We start from the raw sequence: 12,250 nt of genomic DNA on the forward strand, positions 1-12,250 counted from the left end.
CTGGGAAAATATTTCCTCAACCACACGCTTGTTTTCCCTTGGATGTTTGTGTGCTGGAGTTGAGTCATTGTAAAAATCTTTCTCCTTGAACCAAGGGAGAGTAAAAACCCCCGAGAGGTTTGGTGTCTGGGCTTATATTTTCTAACTTCAGGCATGTGAACTTTTGGCCTCAAAGGAAAAACGATTTTAAAATGCTTTTTGGAATTTCACATAACATAAAAGTGAATGCAGAGATTTTACTGACTTAACCCCCTGCTCCCCAATCTGTACCAAGAAAATGAACGTGCAAAATTGCGGTTCGTAGGAAAACGCTCCTCAAAGCATTTGTGCAGCTGGAGTTCTGTAACCGGAGAGCTGCTCATCTTGGAATATTTTGAGCGTTACTGGATGGGGATTTTGCAACTGAGCGCTAGATCTGAGTGCAGATTAACTGTTAAGGCTTAGAGCCTGCCGGAGCAGTGCTCTGTGGGGTTAGGAGTGCTGCTGCTGTGCTCCCTGCTGCAGCACGGATGGTGCCCGGGATTAGCGCTGAGGCCACGAAGACACTGTCAGCTCAGGCAGAAGATGCTTTGGCCTGTGGGAGGCTGCCCTTTCTGCAGCTGTACAGTGGGCCTTTGTTAGCGACGTGGAACAAAGTGCTTAGTGTCGTGCGCTGGCGAGCGTGGGTGTGTTAAATCTACGTACGGTTTAAAACTCGGTTATGACCGTAGCGTTGGTGTGGGTCACATCTGCAAGATCACAGAACCTGCAATGGTGCTGATGAAGACCTTTGTCTGAACTGCTTGTGGACTGCTTTTCTTTTAGAAAGAAAACATTTGCACTGGTGAAACGAGCACTGCTGATAGCCCTGAGGACAAGTCTGCCTGCCCAGCAGCACCAGAGTGGACCACGGGAAAGTGGAGGGCCTCTGACCTCCCCGTGGTGGCCGTACCATGGGCTGGCATGGGCCACCTTTGCAGGCCAGAAGGAAAGTGGCAGCCAGACTACTGCTTTGGCCGTTGCGGTATAAATGCTGATTGCAAACAATATTTCATGGAGGGGGTTAAGCTGGTAGGCTCTGCTAATGGAAATTTGGATCCTCCAGATCTGGAGGATCAGTGAAGTTGACCTGCTCTGGATAGTCTTTTTAGGTTATGAATTTTGTGTGGAAATCCACATGCATCTTCCAGAGCTGGCTTGTGCTTTATGAAATATAAACAGAGAGTGGCTTCCCATGGGAAGAATGCCTAAACGTTTCTGATCAGCTCTACAGCAAATGGACACAAATGGCCTTTTCCTGCACTGAGAATGCCTATGATTGCATTTAGTCTGCTGTGCTGCCCTGCACTCCATAATGAAACAAAATCTCCCAAGAGAAATTTCCATCCTCAATTAATTAAGGAGAGGGTCAGCCTGATTACCCTTGTGGACCATGACAGTTCTTCAGTGAGCTCTTCAAAAAGTGGCCTACTGAAAGTATTCCAATCTGTTGGTCTTATTTGCAGGCCAGGTAGAGTGTAAATTTGTTATCTCTCATTTACTGTCCACATCTATTGCATTGCCCAGTTTTGTTTCCCTGTCCTTTTTTCCCCCATTCTTGCCTCTGCCCTCAACAGCCCCTGTAATTTGCTCTAAAGGGCGTTTTGCGGTGATGTAGTTGGTATAAATACGATTCCATGGCAATAGAGCCATTAATTTAGTTACCATTATGTTAATCTTTCAGCACAATGGGAAAGTGAAATGAATAAATTATCAGGAAGGCATTAAAGTCAAGCTGGTCTCAACCTCTGAAAGATACTGTAGGGAAAATAGGTAGGTCTTAATGTCTCAGAGTGGGGAGACACATGTATTATAGATGGCATTGTGTGAAACAGAGGCTGTCATCGAGGAGAAGGTTTTTCCAGTTTCTTTCTCTAGGAGGTGGTTTGGGGGCAGTAAGTGGTATTAAAGAAGTGTTTTGTGACAGTCCTGAGTACCTTAGTGAGGTCACTGCAGAGATTTAATGGCCTTAAGATCTTCCTCTCCAGGAAGAGTGGAGGTGGTCATTAGTTGTCATCGCAGAGGCTGTTGGGCTGCTGGTTACCTGCGGCTTAGACTGCCAAGTGCCTTGAACGGATCTTTGAACCAACTCCTGTAGCTGGGATTTTTTTTTTTTTCCCCCTCTCAAGAAACATTAAATCAGGCTTAGTGGTAGTAACCTGTTCTGGGGAGGAAATGTGGAGTTCACCAGTTAGGTTTTGTGGCACTGAAATCTGTGCCCGGGCACGTGTTGTGTTACTGTAGTCTTCAGTGAGAATGGGCAAAGCTTGACTGGCCAGGGGGAAGGTCTCTTTTGGCTGGTGGATGTGGGAGAAGGGGGTCTGGTGGAGCATGCTGTGACCTCTGCTCTGATAGGAATCCAGCAGCTTGAGTTGAAATCGTCAGTTGGAGGCGGAAACCTGCTTCTAAAAGGGAGAGTGTACCAGCATCATCTTTCTTGAAAGTCCTTTTTGATCTTTCTTTAAGAAAGTCAGCTAACATTGATTTCTTCAATACAAAAACTTGAAACCCACCAATACTACAATCATTTTCTTCGTCTCCGATGAGAAAGTAGTTCTGTGCAGTACAAGTCGCCAAAGTTGGTTGCAATACTAAAGTCAAATACAGAGTCATTTATCATTAGTACAATCAGGTAATTAATGTGTTCTGTAATGCCAAGTTTTCTTAAAGTGTATTAACCGTGAATTTTCTTTTTTCCTCAATCCTTGGTTTAGGGCAGTGATTTTACAAGTGCTGCACCAGAAGTGATGGACTTGCCAGGATTTTTTTTTTTTTTTTTTTTGCTTTGTTCCTAATCTGTGGTAGTAGACTACACGTTGGATGCTGTATAGTCAAGATATAAAATCACAGAAGAAGGGTCAAACATGTCTACTTTTTGGCCACAGGAGAATACTCTTCATATTGTTTACAAGGTTAACAGATCTGAAGTAGTCTTTTTTTTTGTTACACAAATGATAATGGTTCACCTGGTTGAAATATTGTTATTGACAATTTTTAATTGGCAGATTTGGACACAGGAGTGCTTTGCAGCCATTTATACTGGGATTTTACATTGATTTCCTACCTGTCTCTGGTGATTTACTGCCTTCTCTAGCAGAAAAGCAGCTGCATTTAAATGAGTTTCAACATGTGCTTGTTTTCCTGGTAGTTGCAACAATACCTGCCCTGTTTTACCTGTGCGTCCTACATCCCGTAATACAAGGTGGGAGTGCAGAGGTGTGAATGTACCTTGCTATGAGTGTGAATTTGCTTCCCCTGCAGTACTATGCAGTTCAGGAAGGTAGGTCTCTGATTTAGGCCACTGTATTCTGCGGGGAAGACATTCTTCCATGATTGTGTGCAGAATTGCCCTCTTCCTGTTCTGCCAGGGACATCAGTTGGGCAGTACGCACCCAGCAAAGTTCCTGACTGAAAACCTGTAAGATCTTTTTTCCAAAGATGTGCTGCAAGGGGATTCTTGCTGGGTGTGGAGCTGAACCACTGCCCACAAGTCATGAACGTTAGTGTCTTTAACTTTTTCGTCACAGAAGCGAGTAGGCTGTCACGTAGCCGTGAACAGATGCAGAAGTAGGGCTTGCGCTCTCTGCCTCTTGGATGTGTTACTTGGCAGTCTGCTATGCCGCAAGCTTAGCTTGCCTCAGTCCCTTCTCAGCAGATCAGAGTGGAAATGTTTATCCTTGTTTTCTTGCTGGGAAAACAGGGGGAAAGATGTGAAGCTCATGATTTTGTTTACCCAGCAGCATGTGATTACTAAGCTGCCAGGCATGTATTTGAACTGATTATGCTTGGTAGGGTGGCTATGGCAGATAACATGCAAGGTACTCAACGATGGTTGGCGCTAGTCCTCTTGCTACAGTGCCCTTGAACTCCACTGGGAGTGGAGTAAGAGTCCATTATACCCCATATTCTTGTTTGGCCAGACTTTGCTTCAGGTTAACATTGGAAGCAAGGTCTTATGTATGTGACTTTTTACTCAGACAATTAAAGAATGAAGGGTCTTCCGATGTAAATTTTAGTCCAAGTCTTGTTTCTCCCTATAATGAATTAGATTCGTTCCTTCCAGCCCCAGGTTGGACTTTGAGAAGGAAGCTAGTTCTATTCTTGTTCAGATTTATGAATAAATGTTTGTGTGGCGAGACTGAATCAACATGCAAAAAGGAAATGTTTTTCTGAGAGCGCTAATGAGTGCTAATGATCAATCCTTTTCCTATCCTTGAGTCATAAGAAGTTATTACAGACCTGTAACACTAATGTCTTGACCTTGTTGGGATGAAATACTCGTTTTGTTTTTCCCTAGGTACAAGAATTGGCATGATCTTGATCTTCAACTCCTGTAGCCCTGCTTCTGGTGAAGTAATGTGTTTTTAGCACTAGGTCTGTGCAGGTATACTACAAAGGTAAAAGCTGAGATTTGAAGAGCCTGGAGGCCCTGCTCTGATTTCTTGGAGAAATATAAACATCCCCCTCAGGTCCCTTTAAAATTTTTTTTAAAGGTAGGTTATATGGGCTTGCCACCTTTTTGGAATAGGCAGCAGGAAATGTTGCTTAAAAGGAAATTACAGCACTGATTTTAAAAACTCTAATTCTGCTGGGCTTTCATACCCTGATTTTTTTTCATTTCTTTTCATGGGAGATATGCGAGGGTCATCTACCTAGGTATTTTTCTTGAGAGTAAAGTCTCCATATTTAAGAGTTTTACTGCTTTTGTAGGCCTGATTGCTTGCCTAATCCAAGGAAGGCAAGGTGGATGGGCAAAATATCAACCAAGCGTGTAGACAAAGACTCAGCTTGGTAAGCTGTGTATGTTTGTTTTTTCTGTCTGTTTTTTGTTGTTTGTTTTTTAAGTTGGTCAGTGGCTTAGTCTTCATTGCTTTCTGCTTGGAAAGTTTTTTCCAAATCTGTGTCTAAATCTCTTATCTCCCTGTGGTGGACTCTTTCATTTTCTGCTTTCAAAAGCTGATGGATGTCAGCAATAGCCAGGAGACAGCAAAGTTTCTAATTTTCCATAACCTTAGGCCATCTGAGGAAAAAAAAAAATCTCTGGCAAGTGCTGAAGGAAGGAAAACTCTATGGCCGAGTGGCTGCAGGGGAGTCTCATAACTCCAGTGGCATAATCCTGTTCCTTTTGCATGGGTCTGTCTTAACCAATATAATGGTTCAGCCCAATGCACGTCTTCATGCTGAAGAAACCAAGCTATAAATGGGTTGAATACTCAAAATTTGGCAAGACGATAATTGGCTTGTTCTGAAGTTTTAAAAATGAATTTTCTAGGTTGTGGTGGTCTTTTCACTGCCTCTCAGTAGCTGTCTGGTCTTGGTTATTCAGCTTGTACATTGAATTGTTTCCTGTATGCTGTGGAAGACCTTGTGCCCTGTATCTAACTTTGGTGTGCCAGCTGAATGCTCCTGGGTTGTAATGCGTCCATGTGTTGTGGTTCCACCTTCTGTAGAAGAAGTGTTGACTTCCAGTGGTTTAAGAAATCTCCTTCCTGTACTGGCTTGTTTCTTTAGATGTGATCTGCAATATTGGTACAGAAGACTAGATGCATATTTCTTTTCTGTTATGGTAGTGGCAAACTGTTTCCAAGCTCTTGGCTCTTAGAATATGATTTGATGGGGGAACTCACTTGGGGAAGTTCATCTTAGTGTCTGTTTCACAGCCCAAAATACGGGCATGGTATTTGTTTCCAACTTCACATAGTGTGAGTAGTGATAATATTGCTTTAAGTTCTTATACTTCACATCCACAGACTTAATAAAATCATAAAACTATGATGAATAGCTTCACTCTCTTCCCTGACAGGCTGTGGCTTTTCCTTTTATAACTTTTCATATCCATCTCATGCTTTGTCCCCAAATCCTACATCCTGCAGGACAAACCAGTCACATCATGTAACTGCAGTGAAGTGCTTGGTTCAATCCCTGTTAACCATCCAGCAGCTCCCTGGAGTGGTACCCCCTTGTCCCACAGGAAAGTTGGGAAATTGCTGCTCTGAAGCAAGCAAAAGCACTTGGACTGGAACAACCAGGCTGATGATGCTGTCAGTGCTGAGGAAGCTGTTTCTGGACCAATGTTCAAAACTGGACAGAAAAAGGTGGACATTAAAATGTCCCTGAAGAACTTCATCCATGCATAACCGCTTTTTATAGCTCAACTAATTATTGGGAAAAAAAAAAAAACTTTGAAAAGACTGCATGGCAACCATGGTAGATTTTCATGTAAATGCTGTTTATACTAAAGTATTTCCCAGTTTGTAAACAGTGGCAAAGCTACTATTACAACTGAATAATAACCTGGCAAATGGGCTGGAGTTTCTATTAATGCCTCCTGGATGTTGCCAGGGCTCTGGTTTATGCAGCTTTATGTTCAAACACTTCCAGTGCTGCTTTCAGAAAGGAAGAATGACTCAGACAGCAGCTTGTAAATTATGTTAGCTTTTATCATAATTGCCTTATACTGGAAGAGGAAGGGCAAATCCTCTTTAAGTGTGTGATTGGGAGACCTTTGAAGGTGCAGGTATGGCCTCTAATGTGCCTGCCCAAATTTTACTTGGTTTGACGTAACTGCGGTTAATGAAACCCGGAGATGGAGGATACACTTGAAGAGGAAAGAGAAAGGAGCATGTGGCTGATTTTGTCAGCACAGTGATGGATTTTGGAGCCATGCACTAACAGATTTATAGCCAGTTTTGTTCTCTGGTTTACAAGTGACAAAATGTGAATTTGGCATTTAGGATGTAGAATCAGGTGTTCTATTTTATTTACGTTTATAGCAAACTGTCTTGAGATCATAGAAGAAAAGGAAGAAAGGAGAGAAGGAAGAACATATCATTTTCATGGGTCTAGTTGAGTTTGTGGTTTGGATTTCTCTGTGAAGGTGCCTAGTGATATGGAATGAGCTGTATGGAAACACATGAGCAGACAGTATTGGCCCTTCCAGCTTAGGAATTTCAGGTCAGTGTTTGTATAGTCTTTCTGCCTTTTTTTTGTTTTTGGATAATCCAGTTTGGAGGAACTGTTCGCTTGTTAGTTTGAGTCTTTTTTTGGCGCCATTGTGAAGCTGAACACTTTTTGCCAGGAAGTAACATAGTGAGGTTCCATACGTGTGTCATCATCACTTTGCTCAGTTGAACTGAAATAGCTTTTGAACTGCCAGGGTTGCAGATGTCTACTTTGATCTCAAAATCAGACTGCTTTGCTACTCCTGATTTCCTTGCCTTTAATTGCATGGTGTAAAGCAGCCAATGGTATTTCAGCGAGCTTTGAAGGTGGATCAGAACTGTGGAGCGCAGTTCTGGTTCCCTTCCTAGGCTCTCCATCTGGAATAGGTTGAGCTATGAGAAGATGGGAAGTCAACTTTTAGAAGAGATGAGACTATGAAGAAATGGTGTTTAGCACTGCTGGTGGAAAAGAAACGCTGACCTGAGGAATTGCACAAGTGTCTCAAAGTTGAAGCAAGTCAATACTGCAGAGCTGCAAATGCCTCCTGCATTTTAATGTATTCACTTGTTCCTTTTTGGCTGGAAAGCTGCCTGCTATTTTCTCCCTATCCGTATATTCCAAGGAAGCCTTTGCAATGGGACCTGCCCAGGCAGGTGCTCACTGTTTAGTGCAGGCAGTCAGAAGTTGCAAAGTCTGAGCAATGTCCCACCAGCATTTGGAGCTAAATCTTTGTATATGAGCTGTTGTATATAAAGTGGTGATATCTCAGGGATCAAAACTGTGGAGCTTCTAGATGGAAAACATTATCTGCTTTTTCAGCTTTTCCTCTGTACTCTGATAATTCTGAGCTCTTGTTATGAAATAATGAGATCTTACTGTAAGACTCTTTTCAGTAATTGAAAAGTGGGAGCGTCTTACATGACTGACACACTCTGGACAATCTCATGCAATGCTTGAGTATTCCTTCAGAACTAGAAAGCAGGTCTTTAAATTGTGATTTACTACTCTTTTCTCTTATGCTATAGCATGTAGCTGATCCTATCAGGCTGTGAAATATCAGAGGGCAAAAATTAGAGTTTTATATTGAAGGCCTTTGTAAATAAGTCAAGCTGGTAAGTCATCTTGTCAAGCTCTGTATGTTTAGATTTGTGATATTAAAGTAGTCTTAGCAGCTTCTCTAGTCAAAGAAATAAGAAGTGATGCAAGTAATGTTTTAACAACTAGAAGATCTTTGAAGGTTTTTGCGAAATAGGGCATTATGCAAATTGTGATAAAGAGCTTTGCTGTACTTATGGGTAGGATGCCTGAGCAATGATGCCAATCTTAAATTTCTATTACTACATCCTACGTGCTGTAGAAATAATAATAAAAGCTAATTCTGCTCTATTTTGAGCAGCACCTTCTGGTAGCTTTGGAAAAATCTGTTCAGGAATCAGGAGCCATGCTTGCAGAGTAGGTTTGGCAGCTCAAATAGGGACCTGGTGATATCATGAAGTCTATTTGTGCTTTCAGAGTAAGAAGTCTCCTTTCTGATAAGACTCATGTGTTTTTGGGATTAAGTCATCACAATTGACTCCAGTTAATAGTTTTTTTTTTTTCAGTGTCATGAACTTGGTTGTGCTGTCCCCTGGGAGGGCTCTGCAGCCTGCTCCTAGGTAATTGCTACTCGCTCAAGGTTTGCGTGGAGTTGCCCTGAGTCTTGTATGCCTGTTGCCTGTAAAGCAGTGAGTTGACTTTGCTCCGCTCATGAGCAAAGTTCTTGGTGTGTGTGTTAGTGCATAGCCATTTTTTCACTAGGGGAGGTGAAGTAGAAAGACACGTGCATGCTTTGGCGTTTCCTTCATTTCAGGATAAAAGTATTAGTTGGAGTGAGCTGTAACCTGGGGCAATACCATCTATACTACTTAGTGTTGTCTGTGTCCGTGTGGCCCTGGGGGGGGGGGGGGTTGCATCTCTTAGCAGCGTAGACCCCTGGCTCTGTACCCCTTTAGGATATGTGCGCCTGCAGGGCTCGTGTTGGGAYGCTGCAGTGCTTTGAGGATCTCGCTGCTGTGCTTTGAGATGGAAGAAATAATGTTCATTCTGTGCCAGGACCCAGGATGTTAGCTTTTCCCCTTGCTCCATAGTCACTGTAATCCAACTCTCCCTGCTTTTAAACACCTTTAGGTATAGAACAAGTGCTTTTGTGTTGTCTAAACAAATTGGAACAAATAGTCCAGTGCCATTATATAACAGTGCTCTTTCCCACTCTCTTTTAGCACTTATAGCTAATAATAGCTATAAAATTGTTAGCATTGGGGAGGGAGAGAAAAATCTTTTGTATGTTGCACTGTATATACACTGGACTGGCTAACCTGTGCTGTTAGATGTAGTTTTGCTTCGTGAGTTACCTGAGCTGGGTCTAATCTGCTTCAGTGAGCCTCTGGCTTGCTTGAAGGTCTGTGTGAGACTTGGTTTGAAACCCCTGAGGTTGCTTTGGGGGTCTGGGTGGAGAAAGCCATGTCCTGCTCACTGGAGGCAGATTCTGTGCAGGTACCTTAATGCCATCCTGGGTTGAAGCCAGAGGAGCAGGTCAGGAGCACAAGGGGAGATGAACAGGGAGCCAGTTCTCCCACTGCGGTAACCTTGGTGGTTACTCCTGTTGATCTAATTGCGTAGCCTCTTTCACTGTGCGTGTCAGCAAGGACTGTATAAGGCAGTCATCTTCTGTGTGTGCCTAGGTATCACGCACAGTTACAACTGTGAACCTCTGAAGGTGAATCCTGTGAATTAGCTTTGTATGAGGGAGCAGCAAAAAATCCCAGATACTTGGCAGCGTCCACCTCTGTGTGGTCCATGTCCATGTTTAACCTCAGTTCAGCTTTCTGCGGCCTGCCCACGTGGTCTCCCATATGCGCAGCTCTCAGATTATTGCAGAAAGTTGAGAACCAGAAAATCTGCCTGGATCATGTTATGCAATAGTTGAGCTGCTAGCAATGAATAAGCAGATTCATTTAAACACAAGTGCTTCTGAAGGGCACCTCTTATTTTTCTGCATGCGGACAGAGAAAATTGCTTGGTTGTTGGCTCAGAGCTTGGTCAGGTGCTTGCCTTGTGGGTGGTGATTGATAGCAATTGATTTTTCCCATGCAAATTTTCACTCAAAGGTAGCTTAAAGAACAATATCTTGTGCAGGAACAGTTTTCTTGGGTGGAAGAGCAGGGCTGTTTTACGTGATTTAGATCAGCTTAACTCAGTCACCTTGGAGACCTTTGTTTTCTATATAAGAGGAAAACATTTTAGCAGTTTTCTCAAAGTGAAAAGTATTCCCTCCTGAGAAGATGTCAGTGCATGCTGAATCACAAGGAGGATGACTTCTGAGATGAAAACTAGTACTTGATTTCATTTGGAGCAAAATTCACCCCTTCTGCAAACAAATGCACCTGCACTGTGCTCACTGGCAGCACCACAGGTTAAATTCAAACCCAGAGTTTTCCTGTGAGTAGCTAAGAGGTACCAAGAACTTTGCTTTTCTACATGGTCCCTGGATGCTGTGTCTGCACAATGAGCTTGAATGTGGTGCTAGATTAAATCTGTTCTCCAAAGCAGAGTCAGAGCTGAGCAGATAAGTCTTTGCAGTTCTGAAATTCTTAAATTTTAGAAGTTGTGGCCAACTATCACACCTGGACTTTAATGAATTTAGTGAGATGTCACATTGGTGAACTGAGGAAAACATGGCTCTGTGAGAGTTGAAAGGTGGTGAGGAGCTCTGCAGCAGGATGATGCGTGGCTGTTTTGTACGGGCTGCTGTTGAGACAGAGGGGAGGTTATTAGTGGTAGAAAAAAAGAGTAATTGGACATGTCCTAATGAAATTTGAAGTTGAACATAGGAAGATGGGAAAGATTACCAGTATATAGGGGAATCAGAAACTTAGAGGGAGAGACTTGGCATTGCCATGTAAGGATCAGCAAAGACATCTGCCCAACTGGGGCAGCTTAAAAATCCAGGTGAAGATGAACTATTACCTTCTGGGAATACTGTGCCTAAGGGTGCTGTAGTTTAGGAGCAAAAAGCTGAGAAAAGACATCTAGAGTAAAGCAACAAGAAAAGTGGAGAAAAATAGTTGAAGGGTAGCGGAGGCAGAGCCCTGGGACTTGAAGTAAGGCTCTGTAACCTGGTGATTCCCAAGTTTGCGAGCGAGGGTTGTTGCTGCTTGTAGAACTAGCTGGGGTGAGGTCTTCTTGTGGCCAGCTGCTTAGTCATGCAACAAAGAGTCTTGAAGCCTTCAAAATCAGTTGGAAATAAGTTAGTATTTTGTCCCCCCCCCCCCCGGTGTATTCTTCAGAAAATGCTTCAAATAACTGTCTTGGACTTCTTTTAAAAAGCACTTGGGTGCCTGAGGAGCACAAGTGCCATGTTCTTTGATAGCCCTTTTGCTCTGAGTTGCTTTGCCACCCTGAGTGAAGTGGGCTGTCCTCACTCATACGTGCTTACACAAACTATCTGCGCTGATGCAAACTTCCTGTAAAATGATGGAGCTAAGCAGTTGTGTAAGGAGGCTTTCACCTGTCCTGCCACTAAATCTAGTGGTTTTATATGTTGTTGTCTGACTTGTTCTTGTGTGTGTGTTCATCTGAAGTATGCTGGATGATGTGTAGGTAGTCCGTGAATCGGCATCTTCCAAGAGTAGTGATTCTTTGAGTGGAAGTCTTGTGACACTTCGTGGTAGCCTCTCATTTTTGCATGTTCTAAACTGCTGAAAATATTCTGCTGAATTATGACATTATCTAAGGCCTCTATCCATGAGAACTGAAGTTAAGAATGACAAACTTTTGTCATTGGGGACATTCCTTAGTAAGGACTATGTTGCTAGCCTTGGGGGAAAATGAAGGAGCCATTAGTAAGTGAAAGAAATTTCAGCAAATTCCTGTGATTCTTCAGTTTCGTGAGCAACTGCTTAGTAATGTATTTTGCTGAAATGCTAGCAAAATCATTCTAACTATTGTTTAAAATCTACCCAATTCCAGTGTGTCTTAATGTCAGGGAAAAGATCCTGAAAAGAGGACCCTGGGAATGATTGGAGAAGAGACATGCAAAGCTACATGAGGCCTCTGTGCCCTGTGATAGCGATGTTCTGATCCCCTCTTTCTTTTCTCCAGCATAACCACGTGGACTTTGGGTGATTTAGGGTTTTAAACTGGGTTTAGAGACTCTTCTAGGACCCCGACTGCTTATTATACAGATGAAATTGGTGAACATGCTAGGCAAGATTAAACTATGCTATAAGTGATCACAGAATCACAGAATCAC

At 42.9% G+C, this 12,250-nt stretch overlaps 1 protein-coding gene across 4 annotated transcripts in view; it reads left to right on the plus strand.

The window, feature by feature from the left end:
- OSBP2 (oxysterol binding protein 2) overlaps positions 1-12,250 on the plus strand; it is a 164,355-nt gene that overhangs the window by 22,929 nt on the left and 129,176 nt on the right. Inside the window, exon 1 of one of the 4 annotated variants that reach the window (XM_026076614.1) lies at positions 4,751-4,809. The exons of the other annotated variants lie outside the window; for them this stretch is intronic. Coding sequence (XP_025932399.1) covers positions 4,766-4,809 — 44 coding nt within the window. The 5' untranslated portion in view covers positions 4,751-4,765. Of the gene's footprint in view, positions 1-4,750; positions 4,810-12,250 lie in introns of those variants that run through there. 4 annotated transcript variants of the gene reach the window in all.

Source organism: Apteryx rowi, unplaced genomic scaffold, assembly GCF_003343035.1.
Source record: "Apteryx rowi isolate R43461 unplaced genomic scaffold, aptRow1 scaffold_434, whole genome shotgun sequence".
In the NCBI taxonomy this organism is placed as follows: Eukaryota; Metazoa; Chordata; class Aves; order Apterygiformes; family Apterygidae; genus Apteryx; species Apteryx rowi.